General features: G+C 34.1%; 1 protein-coding gene across 9 annotated transcripts in view; it reads right to left on the reverse strand.

Annotated features, from left to right (window-relative positions):
* Liprin-gamma (liprin protein kazrin) overlaps nucleotides 1-17,613 on the reverse strand; it is a 195,404-nt gene that overhangs the window by 25,043 nt on the left and 152,748 nt on the right. For all 9 annotated transcript variants that reach the window (XM_087356447.1, XM_087356446.1, XM_087356439.1 and 6 more), the window contains 5 exons: nucleotides 4,677-4,873; nucleotides 3,916-4,104; nucleotides 3,649-3,807; nucleotides 2,627-2,750; nucleotides 1,735-1,879 (listed from right to left, as the gene is read on the reverse strand). In XM_087356447.1, coding sequence (XP_087212573.1) covers nucleotides 1,735-1,879; nucleotides 2,627-2,750; nucleotides 3,649-3,807; nucleotides 3,916-4,104; nucleotides 4,677-4,873 — 814 coding nt within the window. The remainder of the gene's footprint in view (nucleotides 1-1,734; nucleotides 1,880-2,626; nucleotides 2,751-3,648; nucleotides 3,808-3,915; nucleotides 4,105-4,676; nucleotides 4,874-17,613) is intronic.

Genomic DNA, 17,613 nt, shown 5'->3' on the forward strand with positions numbered 1-17,613 from the left:
ACAGTGTAAAAGACCCTGTATTTATTAATTATCCATTCCATTCTTAATTTTATTGTAATAAAAAGTTATGTTTTGTTTATATGTGTATCCACCCCAGTAATCAAGACATTTTTAATTGTGAAATGACTCACACACATATATAGCCCGAACTGTCAAAACGGTGGCAAGGGAAGCATTATTTTCACTGACATTACTGAAAACTGAAATTATTCAGTTCTATGTAAAGTGTTTCAGTCACTGGGGCTGATCATAAGGGATGTCACAATGAGGAGCTTGGCAATACCTGGCAACACTCTTATTGTTACTGGCAAGTACCCTGACCTAACAACACTGCTAAATTTTGCCAGAGTTACAAGAATGGAAGAATATGGATTTATTTTTAAAACTCTTTTCAGTACATCAGTACACAGAAACAACATGACTTTTTTATCATGCACACTTCAATTGACAATTATTAACAGAAATACTTAAGTTCTAACAAATTTAACCTAACATCTAATTGAATTTGGTGTAAGATTTGAATATATATCTTTTATATTTTAAGCAGAAATAGAATATTTGTCATGAAGTCTGAATAAGAGACATTCACTTTTTTAAATAAATGTTATACACTTCTTTTTTAATTTTAAATTATTTGATTAAATTAATTTCAAGTTGAGCTGAGATATAACTTCGTATTCCATGGGACTGTTGACCTAGCATGAGGCCTTGAAAGTACATTTTTTTTATTTTGTTAGTCATCATCCCTGCAAAGGGAATGAGATCAGATGGCAGTTAATATCTTACTGATATCATAAAGTTTGCTATGTCTGTTCTTCACATTATTTTTTTATTTGCCATCTTAATTTTCTCCAGATTTTAATCACAGAGCAAATTTTATATTCAAGAGTATTTTCTTCTGTCAATGGAACTAATCTTCCCTCTTTAAAAGGTCTGTGAGATTTTTGTCAGTACATCTCATTATATATAACACTAAAATTAACTAGCTCTCATAACAGGTTAGTAAAAATTTTGCAAACATTTATACTGGCACCATTTGCATCACGGAGGAGGACATTTTCAGCAAACTTTCAACTTCAGTATTCAAAGTATCTAGCTCAAATAAACAATTAAAGTAAAGTCGCACTACATGCCATGTAGGTCGCTTGGAGGGAGAGGTGGTACAGCTCGTAATAATTTTTGACCTTGGCACTAGATGGGGGTGAGTGGTCAGCATCACACCTCAGCCTCGCTTTACCCCCAGGAGGGGACCCCAGTACTCATTGGACAGGAGGCTGGGTGGACAGAGCCAGTCTGGAAGCAGAGGCTAGAGGAAAAATCCTCTGCCCCCATCGGGGATTGAACACCAGTCGTCCAACCAGTAGCTAGTCACTATACTGACTGAGTTATCCCAACTCCTCTAGCTTACATAATCTTTATATAAATTGCATTGATATGGGTTACATTATGCAGAAATACATACAGAAATCTCATATTTAAATGTTGCTTTAATGTGGCAGATCAAGACCTATTTTTAGTCTTCATATACTTTATCACTTTTAGTATGTTTGTTAGAAAGTAAACATGTCTGAAACAAGATAGGATGCTCCCATGGACTGCACATTACTTTCAAAGCCTCATCAATTACACATCTTAATGCTCCACAGAGCTTATCTTGAGGTGATCTGTTTCACGTTATTGATAGCCCTGTTCACCTCAGCCTGGTATTCCTCCATTTGGCAGAAGATGACGTACCTTGCCGGCAGAACAAGGGCCTCCAGCTCGGTTGCCAGATGTCGTCGTATAATGTTTTTTGATGGTGGAATACCCAAAGCTGTTGCCATCGTGTCCCCTGTAAATGATGGCTCCAGAACAACAAGTGCTCCATGTACTCCACTGTCTGCAAATGAAGAAGGTCACTGAAAGCATTTGTCATCCATGTGATGTATTTAAGATTTCCAAAGGATTATCCTTCATTGGTTTAACTCTTTCCCTGTCAATGAACCAACAGACCAAATTATAGATGATTTCTGGCTTTCATAGCAGTTTATTGGGTATTATTTCTGGGTTTTAGAATTGTACATGTATAGGCTGTACTATTAACATTTTGGAAATTCTGACTGCACCTTCAAGACAATGTCACTACTCAGTAGCCCCTATGGTATTTTTTTTAAAAAACAAGTCCACAGGACTGTGGCAACTGCTCCATTTTATTTGTCAGAATAAACAAGTTTCCACTGATCTGAATACCTGTATTTTTCACACCTCACTAGTTTGCATGGCCACCATGTTACTGTCACTGATGATAAGGAATTGCCAGAATGGACAGAACTAGCAATAACAATGGTGATAACTCAGTCAATATTGGGGGAGAGGGTCTCATTTCCAGATGAGAGCTGGATACTTTCTCTTCACCATGACATCCAGACTGACACCAGGGTTATAGAGGTCTTTCCTCAGCAAAGAATGCATCAAACATTACCTCTATTCTTGCTATATATTAAATTGTGAGGTGAAGATGAACACAGTCCTGTCTATATATATATTTTAATGCATGGTGCATAAGAAAATTTCTTTTGACCCTGAAGAAGAATACAAGTTTCAGCAACCTTCTTGACCGCAGATAAATGTGTAAGGAACTACCTACCTTTCAAGTTCTCAGCATATTCACCCAGGTCAATATTCCGAGCCCATCTTATGAATCTCTGATTGGTCCACACAAGAGGATCTGCATCAATGCTCTCGCACTGATGTCTTCGCACAGCAACGGCCTGCAGATTAGAGATATCTGGAGTTCTTTCCCCCTTAACGTGTGCTGATTTAGATTTATTAACAGGCGTTTTTAGATGCTTCTGAACTGTACATGTATACATTTTATCTCAAGTTCTATTTAATGAAAAATAAAGGTATATTCTGATGTTCTGTCTGTATATATGAGAAAGTCCCACTGTGGATAAAAAACTTTCAATAAAAAATATCTAATTAAAATTCAAGATAAAAATTAGTTTTGATGAATACCAAATTATATGAACCACTACATTAAATTAAATCTCATGTTATAACAGTGATTTTTTCATTCCAGATTTTTATAAAATGTTGGGAATTCTTAATATTCCAATTCTGGGCATAAAATTCACTTTTATAGTCTTGTTTACTATGTACAAGTGCAAATCTGGGTGTCTCAAGTGACAACAGGAATGAAAGACACTTGGAAACAAAGTTTTGAAAATAATATCTGTATCTAACAGAGATGAATTTTGTCCTTCTTCATATTTAGATATGACAGGGTTCCTCAGATAATTAAATCAAAGATGTTAGATAGGCCAGGCTTGTAGCACAGAAGGAATTATAAAATGCACTCAAAATTCTCGTTGTGGAACTCGTGGCTGATTAGGGAATAAATGTTGTAATAAAACTAATCTTAGAGGACCAGTTGTATGGATGTATTGACTTGGCTCAGTACAGAGTCCAGCTTGAGGAGTGGGGGAATTTGTGGTGAAAGTAATGACCCTCTGCATCCCACAACAAGAGAGGAGTTCTTATCATCAACCTGCATAATGTATTGGTTTATTTATTTAACTACATTAATTTTCTCTTCTTATGACAAGATTTTTATAAGCAAAGTTTTATGAACATCTCCTGAAATGACAAAAAACTGCATTTATTTACCTGTCGGTCATATTTCATCATGCGCAGCAGGTGGATGCCATGCACCACTGATGCCTGATGGAACTTCCTCGTCACTCCAAGGAACTTCTCTAGCTCCTTCTTACTTAGATGATCCAGCATCCTTGCATCCACCATATTTGTAGCAAAATTCTCCGAATACTACACAGCATAAAACATGATTAAGTTATACATTACTTGACACCATAGAACTATTCAGTTCAGCTTCTTAATGCCAGACACGTGATGGATATGAAGCATGACACTTGCCTGAGCTAGTCCGAGATCAGGTAACCACTCACTGGACACCCACGTATGACCAAGCTGGGCAATGCAGGGATAACGCACCAGTGCTGGATGCCTGTGCTCCTCTATAGCTAAGCGCAGTTTCTTCCTGTGCATTGGGTGTGTGATGCCCAAACCCACTTCTAGTTCCACATCACTGAGCTCTAAAAGCACCTGTGCACATACCAATCATCATTGCATCTTTGTTATAAAGCACATTCATTTCAAAAAAACAGCTGTATCACACACCTTTCAAACATTTTGTGTTTCATTATTCATTTAGCTCATAATATAGTCAAATTGTTACTGACAGGTGATAAACATAACTCGCAGATAATTTGGACTAAGGCTGTAACTAATTTGATTGACTGGCTGGTTTTTGTAACTGAACACAAAAATAATACAAAAAGTTTGTATATGATATAAAATACAGTACCATTAAGACCTAGAACTTTCATCTAAGCATGTTTTTATGTGGTGAATATTTAACAAAGTACAAATAAAAATATTTTCTGATATCATGCAGTGTGATTACCTTAGCAAAAAAAGATTTCTGCCTGCAACAAATGAGTATCAAATCTAATGAGGCATACAAAATAAAAATGAATAAATTTGGAAAATGTGTACTCAATAGAGTATAAATTTACATTACTTTATATGTAAAAACAATAGAGTTGAGTTAAATCTAAACTAATTAATCAATGAAGTTCACTGTCTCTATGCAAGACTAGAGCAACTGCACTGACCTTGCCACTTTTAACATTCTCAGCACAACGCGGGCCATATTGAGGCATTCCAAGTGCAATCTCAAGCCATGCTAACACAGTGGGAGCTCGCCATCGCTCCATGGGGATAGAAGCAGCTTCTCTCAGTAATCGAAGCTTCTCTGCGTATCCTTCCTCTGTCAGTGGTGACCAACTGCGGTATGGATCTACTACTGCTTCTGTGAAATCAGTTGATGCCTCGTTAATTAAAAAGATAATTATATATTTCAGAAACATAATTTTCTGGTACAACTACTGGCATAAGACTCAGAATTCTCCCTTCTAACATAAGATCTTTTTATTCTTATAATATCTGAATTTGTCTTTGTATGTTCACATCTTTACCTGTAGTAAAACACAGGAGAAACTACATTCAGAAATGAAATATCAAGAAAAATTAGCCTGCTGTAACCAGTAAAATATCTTAAATTCAAATACAAACATGGTACATGTCAGAAAATTCATGTCATCAGAAAAAAAAGGTAATTTAAACTTTATTTAAGCATTCTATGTCATGAATCAGCAGCCTTATCATTACTGTTGCTAATATGGATATTCATATCTTTGTGGAGGGCCACAAAAAATGAACAATATCATAGTTTCAGAAGTGAGAAATTTGACCAACTGAATAACCATCAGCCACAAACTTAGCCAAGAAACATACTCTATTATGGAATTAGTTGACTTCAACAATTTAGAACCAGGACTAATCATGGATGTAAAGTTAGCTTTACACAAGTTTATTTTGGATTTGAATTTGTTGTTATTTAACCAGCAGCTACGCAAAATATATATATATATATTCTATCATTCATGAAGGGAGAATTCTATATCTTTAACTGACATTCATTGGTGACATGCTCTTTAAAAGTAAGTTATTAAAACATACAGAAAACCTGAATAAGATAATGTGACAACACAGGAATATTAAACAGAGAATTTACAAACTGTGACAACACACAAAAACAAGATTTATGGAATGTTTCATCCACACAGTTGACTTTATTCGCAATAGCTATTAATTTTTTTTATGTTACTGGTGAAACTTTTAATAATTTTTTTATATAAATTATTTGACTATGCTTCAAAAGTAACACACAACTTTATTGTTTAGTATATCCGTTATAGTAAGGTATATAATATGTATACATATTTTGAACAACTAACTTATTTAACTTTTTCTGATTAAAACTAGTATGTGATTTCTCCTTACAGCAGCTACCAAGATATTTAATCTTTACTAATGTGTATGACTGTTTATACTCAACTTAGCTTTCTCTGCAATCAAACATGCAACAACTGACACACACAGCCTGGCCAGCAGATCTGTAGTATTGAAATCTAAACATGCTTTTGTTGATAAAGGTTACGATTATATACAAAAACAAATATTCCATCTGCAGTTCTTATGTGGACAAGTGAACCATCACATTTCTTTCCAGTAAAATAGTTCTCACACTTTTACAGCGCCTGTATGTAATTTCTTATAATACTGACTTTAGGTATTCTATACATTTCCAGATTTCATAGTTTTCTGGTAACATATATATTAGAATAGATTACTGAAACAGATTACAGCCATATAAAATAACAAACAGAAATGAGCTTTTGTTGTCAGTTAATAATACTTAAGTATTATAAGAAAAGGTTTTAATATAATATCACTATCACTTAGACAATGTCTCTTTGTAATCATTCTAGATGATTTACTTAATTTTCTGTGCAATAAGGATAAACATGATAAATATAATAGCAAGAAATTCAAATGAGACTATGGTGGGGTCTGATGGAGTCTCTGCTTGGTAGGAGTCTAAAGTTTTCAGTGAGATCGTTTGTTTTGTGTTGGTGGTTTTGGCTGAAATCTTGCTCCAGTCACTATGAAGATATTTTCGCATTTAATTTACTAATAGACATGTTATAAATTTTGTGCTTTGAATGCAATTTAGAAATATAATACTGCAATATACTGCAGTACTGTTGAACACAAAAAGGTTCATTCCCGTCAATTTTGATGGCTCATACTATTCAAGTACAATAAAGTATGCTAGGTACAACAGTATGATATCACATGGTAATAATTGTATTTTAAGTCTTATGCCTGTCTCAATATTCCTGCTTTGCCTTAATTCAATGTAAAATTCAAGCTGACAAAAATAAGGCAGGGACTGGGAAGGAAGCAACCTGGGTCCTCTGAATACACATCAGGTGCACTACTCCCTATGTCAGGCACATCCGTGTCATATTATTATCACTAATAGTAAGGGCCCATAGCATTCCTCTCTCTTCCACTAATTTATATCTACTCTGCTTTCAAAACAACTTATTACATAAAGCAACAGTTGGAATACTTCTCTTCAACCACCGACCGCAACGTGATCCACTTCTTCCCACTGTCTGAATTTCTATCAATGATTTTCGCTGTTACAACATTCATAATAAGGTGTCAAGAAATGCTTCAATTTCCAATTCCACAACATTACACAACTAAATAGACTGCTTAATAGTAAAAGTACTAGCATGATTCACACCTTATTTCTTCCATCAACATGGTAATTTAAATTTTAACAGAAATTTTAATAATTTATTATGCTTAAGGTGCCAAGCATGCCTTTCTTTGATAAAACTAATAATTTTCAAGTCTACAACTATAATTTGAATACTTTTACAATACATTCAAAAATGCTCAATGGTGACACAGATTCTGTGATGATTGTGGTGATGTTAATGATAAAATGGTAGGGAAAGAGAGCTTCTTACACTTTCAAACAATACATCCCACATCCATACTATGTAAACAATGGCTGTTTAACTATCCTGGCAAAAACTCCAGGAGTTTATCATGAACCAAAAAGACAGAAAGGTGTGCCTGGCAGCTTAAAAATTAAAGAGCACCTGACATGTAATCAGGTGATCCAGGTTCAAGTCTTGCCCAAGTTATATTACTATTCAGTCATACATAAATAAAGACATAACATAACTAACATAAATGACAAACATGAGCAAACCTTGAAATAACTTGATAATTATGTTACCAAACATTGTTACAATTTAAATTGTTCCTTATCACATGCACAATAACACCATCTACCAGACACTAACCGAACAACACCACAGTGCAACATGAGAACTATTTTGCATCACAAATCGCAACCAAACAGTAAGGTGTATAATATTAGGTGTGAGAATAATTCTCCTCATGGAGCGGAGATCCTCTAACTGGTTGTATTACAAAGTAAACAGTTCTTTTTGAAATTGGTAAAAACATTTTTGAGAATTCTTAAATCACAAAAGCATTTTTATAATTACTTGCAGAGTTAAACAGAGTGACCAAATATTGTGCAGCCCATACTTTGAATCTACATTTTACAGAAGAAGAAAAGAGGCAATGTTATTGATAGAATGATGTGGTAATCTGTATGTAGCAGCACTAATACTTGCCCTGTCACTAGTTGTCAATTACATGAAACTATAACAGCATACATGAATTTTCTGTGAGCAGCACATATTTGCTGTTCAGTACTGAATAATGCATCCTTTTTAATGCCAAATGCCAGAAAGCATACAGACAGTATGTTTCTGGGAAATGTTGGTATCTACCTACACACCTACACAGCATTACAACCCACAAGGCCAACAACAACAATATCTTCACTAACTTTAAAACCTAAATCTCATGTAGTGGTTACAATATTTTTCTTAAACACAGAATTTCCTTCCCACTGTAGTGTATTTTCACTAATTCAATCAACTGTGTCACCATTATTCAACAACTTTTATTAAGTTCATATCTCATAAAGACAATTTTTGGATTTGTACTTCAGACACTGTATACTACCGGGGCCAAATTCAAATCGAAGACATTTACGCTACTGAGATCACCTAACATTATACACCACACTAATGTCAGAAAAGTAGTTTGTTAACAGTGTCACTAATTTACAGACTGGGGATGCAAGATATTGCTTCAACTTGGACAAAAATTACTCAGAAGTAAGAGATAACTGAACTTTCATTCCCACACCATATGGTATAAATTGTGTCCTAAATAAATTAACAAAATTTAAGACAACAAAGCAAACAAAATTCTGCACTCTGCTACACATAATACTATTATCAAGACTAAAACAGAAGTTTTTCATGTGTCACACTTCTCAGTACTGTAATCAGTAATGATACTTGATCTCATAAAAATTATACACAAGAAACATTTCCTTCTAATAAATCACAGTGTCAAGGTACGATAAAGACATGTTTGATTTTCTGAAATATTTATGATTTGGGGAAATTATGAAATATATATCAAATATTATCAGTTAATAACAGTATTTACATTGATGTCTTCAAAATGACTGTTACTAAACTTCTTTTCCTGGTTGAATTACAATGCAAGCTCTCTTCAGTGCATGAAATTGCCTAAGTAAATGAAATAAATAATCCCACCTTTCAACAAAGTTTCAAATAAGGATACTTTGTCCATCACACAGGCTGATGAAATATATGCTATTGGTATTGTTCAATTTCACGTAGAATACATCTGTAAAATAGTCATCTTCAATACTCAACGAGCCATTTTGCTGAATAAATTAAATATCGAATTTAATACCATGTGAATATAAGTGCAGTATATTATTACCACATCATGTGAATTTCGATACAGAGAAGTGTGGGTATTTGCTATCAGTGTTCTTTCCCATAAATGAGGCTGGATGAGGCACGAGGGCATAAAACTGTCCTGACACTAAATTTTAACATATGCTCTCCGTTTCCATAAACAACCTACCTCATAATCTATCAAACTAACAACATGTTGGAAATAGTTTTGCAAGTAAATTTTATGGGGTTACCTCTTGAGGCATATTACATACACTTATGCATTGGCATAACTGCTTAAGGGGTAAAATAAACATTTCCAAACATTTTAATGAACCATATCTTCGGTGCTGTAAATGTCACAGTCCACATACCCTTCTTTTTTGTTATATGTTTTTAGCAAATGAGTATATTCAATTTGAACTCCTTGGGAATGAGATTCAACAACTCCTACATGTAATAATAGTCTCCAATTGTAAAAATTTGTTGCTGAATAAAATGTGTACCAAGTCACAAAGCATGAAGATTTTTCTTGGACCTTGAATTTATGTTGTTACATTACTGCCTTACTTCTCTAGAACTTCTGTCTCTAATCACTCAACTATCATACAATAAGAGACTGATCCATTACACAGTAAAGATAGAAGTCAATATTAAATAAATGCTGCAACCTGATATAAATATACAAGTAATTAGAATGCTCCTAAGCATTCCACATTTTGCACCTGGTAAGTACAGAATTGTATGTATTAAGGCAGAGAAGATACATTCTATTCACCCATGAATAAATTTGTTCAGGAAAGAATGTAAATTAAAAATGTTCATGCAATACAAAACCTGAAAATTAAGTGTAATAAATGCATTGATAGCATACAGTAAATGGCATCTCTCATGTATTTAATGTCACTTTCCAGATATATATGTGAAGGTGTGGGAGTTTGCTTTGCAATTGAGATGGATCTGTGGTTGGCACATCACTGTGCTGGGCTTGTCAAGTTTTATGAATACAAGTTTGGTCTGTCACGTAACAACGCACCACATTTCATAGTCAGAATAAATAGGAAAAGATGGGTGAACTGTTTTCACATAACTTCCTGAATTGGTGTTATAAAAACAGTGCCAATATGCCCAACTATTTTGTGTGGAAATAACTGAACAGCAGTTATTCTGGACATGATAAGCTATTCCAGATGAGCTAAAAGGTAAAATCTAAGAGATTCAGTCAGTACCACAAGAGATGTTATGATGTAATGGATTATTTCACTAAGGGTCTCCACAGGTGCTTCACTATAAGGAGGAAATTTGCAGCAGGAAATTTTCCAAAATTGAAAAACATGTTCAACACACTTTTTATATCACATGGTAATATGTAAATTTGTTCCTTTATCAGTATGAGAGAATGTTTTCAGGAATTAAACAGTTAATCTTCTCTGCCCTATCCTATACATACTAAAATAAATACCAATTTTAAAAAATATATTTCCTAAAACATGTTTTTATTAATTATATGCTTTATTTGTTACTATTCATTAATAAATTATATTAGTGATATAAAATACTACCACCGTAATTTGTATGCCAATGAATGAATATAGTTAATAACAAATGTAACAGAAAGTTACCAAAAATTTAAAACAGTTTACAACATAAATTCATGTTGGAAAAATTTTCAGAATGAGAATTCCTGGACTAGTAACATGCTTTAAATGTCTTATCTTGAAAACATTATGAAGTGAACTTTGAGATTCTACAGCAGTGATAGCCAAGTAAGACACTAAACGGGTTTGTAAGAATTTCACAGAAAACTCAAAGTTTCAGTAGGGTCAGAGAATTTAATATTCCAAGCAGTTCCACATTACATCCTTGGATTTTAAGAATACATATTCACAAGAGAAATACATAGAAACTGAGAAAGGCCACTCCCCTTGAGAAAATAAAAGGAAATAAGGCCAAACCAATTTGTTTAAAATGTGCATTTCATGGAGTGTGTTTGAACGGAGAGTAGAAGATGCAAAGTGATTCACAAAAAATGTTTTGTAAAAAAGCTACTTAGTACTCCACAGACTTGGAAGTACACATTACTCCAAATTATTTTTAGTGCTGTGAATTTAGTTTTCTCTAGCCTTATTATTCTGAAATGTGGAATCCTGCTTTAAGATGTAGCCTCAGCAATTAGTATGCAAGATACTGGACATTGACATTACTGCAATAAACAGGTAAATCTACATTTGATCTGTGTTTTTAACAGCCTTAAAAATATATTAATAGAGTATTGATAGATTATGTTGGTCTAGCACTGAAACACATAACATATAGCACATTACTAACCCAGGTGTTCTCCTTCAAATATGTGACATGGAGAGAAAACAGAAAAATTATTAAGAAGAATGTTGGAATCAGAACCTCTACTCACTTATGTACTGATGGAATAGAGGGACAGCCTCATCACTTGTAGCATGGATGCACCCTCTCAAACATACCACACCCTTCAATTTAATAAATATAAGTTTATTGAGATAAATTAAGAGTACAGTAATTTTCTTAAATATTGATCTTCTTTTCATACACTGCGGCAAAGATAAAGGATAAAATTGTAAAATGAAAATTAGCAATACAGACAGAAGTACAACAATAACAACAGTAGAATTTCAGAATATATAGATTTCAATACAAAAAGAACCCTCCACTTACTAATTTTACAGTTTAAATGAGCAGTACATCTACATAATACAACAAATTTTGTACTGAGAAATGAGGAAGCTGATGGCTGGTCATAAAATGGAAGAATTCATATGGATTCTGTGTATTTTTCTGAAAAATTAATTTTTACTTTCCTTCCAACAGTTTTCAGTTTCTTCAGTGTGACTAATTATTATATTCAGTTAGGAAGTTAAACCTTGCATTTAGCTTGGTGGGTGTGCCCATTCCTGTTCCACAATATAAGGGATCTAACATCATATAGTGTTGTAAATGTGAAACTGCCATTTTGATTTTAAAATTATTATAAGTTCTAAATATGAGCTACATTAGAGGAATACAAATTAATGTGAGAGATAACTGTTAAAGAAACTCATCCAAAGGATCAGAGAAATATTTTATTAGTTTAGTATATTAAAAAGACAACAATTACACTAACATCAAACTTGTCATGTTTCATTTAATACTACAATGCAACAAACTGCTTTCTCTCTTACAGCCAGTCTATAACACAATATGAACCATTTCTGGATAAATTATATGCCAGAAAAATAATGGAAAGCAAATTTAGAATAATATTTTTAGATTCATTTATAATTTGACATCATATTTCAAAATTGATAGCAATCAACAGTGATTGGACAAGTGAAATTAATTTTAAATTCCCTTTTATGTACCACAAAAGTGAAAATGCATCTGAATATTTGGAACGTGAAAAATGCATCATCTATTCTTAATCTTAATCTTAAAATATTTGTATGCACATGAACATCCGCCTCCCATCACAAAACTGCAACATAATAGTGTTGACAAAGTGCAAGGAGTATGCCTGTTCAATGATTCAGGGGCTCTCATTGGAACTTGCAGCAACTAGTCTAAAACCTATTTTATTCTTCCTCATTCCAAAATTTTAAGAATGTCTTCTAAGTATTATGTGGAGAGTCTTTTCATAATTATGTTTATTAGGTCCACATTTTGATTTTGTCATCATAGCTACAAATGTCCCAGCACATCCTTACTGTTCAGTCAGTGGAGGTGAAGGAACTTTCACAAGTATGATAAGTCTGTAAAAGTGCTGCACTTTGTCATTTTAATATTAGCAATATTTTAGATGTGCCCAACATGTCTCAAGCCCTGTGAATTTCTCTTGATATTATGCATCAGATCAGTTATCAATCATTCAGCTTGAAACACTGGGCTGTCCCAGCATGGAACCAAGCATTTTGAATGTGGTTCAGGTTGAATTAAATCTAAACAGAGATGGGGGCACTGAAGTAGTCAGCCTTCATTTGGCAGGTGAATTTAAAGTTTACGAAAAATATCATTCCTGACTTTTCACCCCACATCACTGCTATGGTTTGGCACTCCCATGTGATGCTTGACTTTGTGATACCACATTACATTATCCACCTTACTATCACATATCTCCATTCACATTCTATTTTTTTAAGTTGTTAATATCTTTTCACTTCTATATTACAAAGTATATTTACTTTATGTTATTGAAAAATAAACTGTAATAGTATTCCTATTGTAATAACTTAAATGAGGGTCTCATCGAAATGTAAATTAGTGTAGGTTATCTGCAAGGATATCCGTCTACTGCATAAGTAAACCTACATGGCTTCGCCTGAAACACTACTCCAGTTCCACAATGCCTGAGTGATTTCATATCATATTGACTAAGAGTAATTCTTCAATTCAAATTAATTTAATTTCCTGTTTATTCACATACTCGTTTAACAGCCAAGAGATCGATCAATCAACAATAATAATAATGGTGTGACGATTGGGATGCTGGTGGTTGTGGTGGTGATAATAATAATGAGATCAGTGCCCTTTGGAGCATTCCCCTACCTCTATACATGTATATAACTGTAAATGAAAAAAATATACTCTTGGTTCACACTACCATGACAAACTCATGCATTAACATAAATCAATGTAACACATTTAATAAAAAAAAGTTTTCCAATACTGTGGCTGTTTGATTGTTTACTAGCTACAGAATCTTATTTAACATTTATTATTTACATTTTCTGTGGCTGCTGGTCTCATTACGCAGCTTAAAGTGATTCACGATCAGAAGTATACAACATTCTTTGACTGGCAATGGAACAGAGATATATAACAAGATTTTTGCAGAAACATTAAAAAAAATAGTATAATCCTAAGCAATAACATCACATGGAAAATTACACAACAGTTAATACTGCATGAAGATTTCATTTTAAACTTTTTATAGAACTACAGAAATATTTTGTGTTTAGCAAGGTAAGTTCTGACTGAGCCATAGCTTAGGCAGTTAGTCCCTGGCTTCTCATGACTGAGACACTAGTTTGCTCCTAAGGGCTGGCAAAGTGGCACTTGGACAGGTTTTTCTCCAAGTTCTTTAGTATTCCCTGTCAATTTCATTTCACCACTGTTCTATATTCACTCATGCATCATTTTGGATGGACAGTGAGCCCATTAGTGGCTGCAGATCAACAGTGACATAGTCGCATCCCATTGCGACAAAATAGAAAAGGCATTCTTATTGATTTCATATCAGCTTTAAGAGATGATGACTGATATTCTCGTGCTTAAAATCAGGAAAATTCTATAGTGGTATAAAAGTACTATTAACAAACGTTTTTTGGTTATCAATAGAGTAAAAAAATAATTTGCACTGAAAAACTGAAGGTGGGTTCTATCGAGGTCAGAGTCTTTCAGAATTGTACGTCTACTACTGCATCTCAAGAACACCAATTACAGATACAGCTAGAAATCTGCAACTTGTATGTTTCTTCTAGCTGCTCTCTAATGATTAACCTCTACCATTTATTAACCTGGTTAACCTTTTTGGTTAAGACTTGAACTGCTACTTGAATATATTCTGATGTGCGGTTCTGCACGTCTTCATAGACATAGCTATGGGAGACGTATGTGCCGCTTAACAGCTTTTACCTCAACAATTTCTATTTAGTCTTCAGTCCTTTGTTTCTTATTGCTTCTAACAACAATCACTACACAACACACTCAAGAAACAGTAAAACTGCAGTACAAATATATTTTTTTTATTATTTTCTGCTAGGACAATTCTCATTCAAACTTTCACAAAACTGATCATACAGTCATGAGGTTTATTCAACACTTTGCATCTGTCGCACACTCCCTTACCAAAGCAGCATGAAGCTATTGCATTATATCACATGGTTTCAATGGTTGCCTAATTTTGAAGTTGATCTTGTTTGATATTTCAACTAGTCATTTACCCTGTATGAAAGGCAACAATGTATCCAAGATCATTGCTGTAATGATGTGATCTAAGACCATTGATGCAACATTGTGAGCCAACAATAACCTTGGATTACACATTGCCAACAATGTTCTCCAACAATGACCTAGGTTCACACTGTTGCAACAATGTGCTTACATCTCAGGTCATGGGTAGTTACTAGTGCCTACTTCTTAGGAAATTCAGGACAGACAGACAGACAAACTTTGGCCCATAAGGTGTACTTCACTCACACTAGTATGATCTTTGGATTCAACCAATGGAAAGTGTCACTAAATAGTTTTCATGTAAGAGTTCTGCAGCATATCAATGCACATACAAAGATAGGGAAATACTATTGCACAAGAAGCATGTCTAATATCTGAATGACTTACTGTACAGCATTTTGGTTTAAAGAAGGTTTTCTTTGAATTAGTCTTATGTGTCATAACATAACATGTAACATTACTTTTATGAAGGAAGAAATATGTATTTGGATACATACTTCAGCTTTATAGGATAAATATTTTTAATGTTCCACTACTGAAACTTTTCTGGATATCATGACCAATGACTGACTAACATTCTGAGTGAAAATATGTTGTGTAAAATTCAAAATACACATGTCATGTATTTCTGGACGTTGTTTTCTTCATGCAGTAATGCCAAATTTTGGTTATAGTGGACAGACAATCTGGTTGGAATATTTTATTAAACAGGCAGGACGGACAGCCAGACGGATCAAGTGAATATATAGTTTAATTTGGGCTGCCGCAAAACTTTTCCCAGAGGTTAAAGTACTGGGAGGAGAAATAGAACAGTTTAATGTTCATACTACTTACAAACTTACAGTTTTTATAAGAATATTTTGTTGAACATTTGCAGACCAAAATGGTAAAGTTGCAGATGAGTTGAAAAAGCAACACGAGGAAGAGCTTTAATTATTGGTACTATCCATCTAATACTGATATGGTGATTAAATCAACAACATTAAGATAAAAAAGTACATACAGCATACGTGAAGGAACCAACAAGAATGTACCATTCGTCTCTAAGTGTTACTGACTATGGTGCTGAATTACTACTTTTAATGTGTTGGACTTTTTCAATCATCCTTCATGCTTCCTCATAAAACCACTATGTTTCAGGAGATGGTTCTTCCCCCTGTCCTCAGGTGAACATAAACATATGGGCTCTTCAGAAGGAGATAATCTCCTCAGAGTAGCAGATCAAGATTTGCTCCTTCTAATAGACCTGATTGTGTAGGTTCACCTGAGGACAGGGGAAGAGCCATCTCCAAAACATAATTTTTTGTTTGAGGAAGAATAATGATGTAGGATTTGAGGTTTTCACAGCAGTGAGTCTGAAGATTTGCTGTCTTCTGGGTTATTGCGCCGTGTAGTCTGGTAGATTTAAACCAATGTTCCAGGAATCGCCCTGATGATGGAGGCAGTGTGACCTTTGAAACGTTGGTGGAAATCTACTAGACTACATGGTGCAATAACCAAGAAGACAGCAATCTTAAGAATAATGATGATTCAAGAAGTCTGAAAAATTTAAACTAGTAAGAATGTATAGTTTTGACAGAAAATCTCAAGGTATGAAATCACTTAGGAGGCCCTGGTTCAGATGGAAAATGGCTGGCTCCGTAACAGTGTAACAGTGATAAACTTTTGGGTTTCCATAACAAGTGGATCCAATACCATGGAATTCCAAACATATGGCAGATTCATGTTTTAATAGTAAATATAATGTTTCGAAATGAAGTTCTACAGGTTGAAAAAAATTCAGCATGGTAATATCTGTGTCAGACAAAATGTAAAACTCAATAATGCATGTTCATAAAGAAGAAGAAACAAGCACAGACCTAAACCAATTACGTGTTGACGTTCAAATAATCAACATAATGTAACAACACAGGATTTAATATAGTTGGATCACTGTCTCTGCAGATATTCTTATGAAACCAAATGGTAAGAAACAGAAATGTCAATTGTGGTCTTCTGGGTTGTGATGGTGCTGTGCAGTCTTGTAGGTGTTTACCAACGTTTCAGAGGAAAGAATCACCTTCATCTTCAGGGTGAAGTGCTGTTTTCTGTACTTTCTTATTTCATGTGATATTATAAACACAATCGTAACACATGAAATAAGAACTTGAATATCTAATTAACTGTGGTTTTCTGGGCTGTGATGCTATGCAGTTTTGATATGATATATTTCTCTGAAATAATGGTAACTATCCACAACACTACATGCTATCACAACCCAGAAGACAACATATTCAGCACCATAGGGACATCAGATCTCAGTTGTATACCTTGGTTCACAGTTATCAGTGATGGGGATTTCAGTTTTCATGTTGCATTCTTTAACTCT

The sequence above is a fragment of the Zootermopsis nevadensis genome, unplaced genomic scaffold (genome assembly GCF_977971745.1).
Source record: "Zootermopsis nevadensis isolate Lab colony 2312 unplaced genomic scaffold, Znev_1.0 Znev_ptg000027l, whole genome shotgun sequence".
In the NCBI taxonomy this organism is placed as follows: Eukaryota; Metazoa; Arthropoda; class Insecta; order Blattodea; family Termopsidae; genus Zootermopsis; species Zootermopsis nevadensis.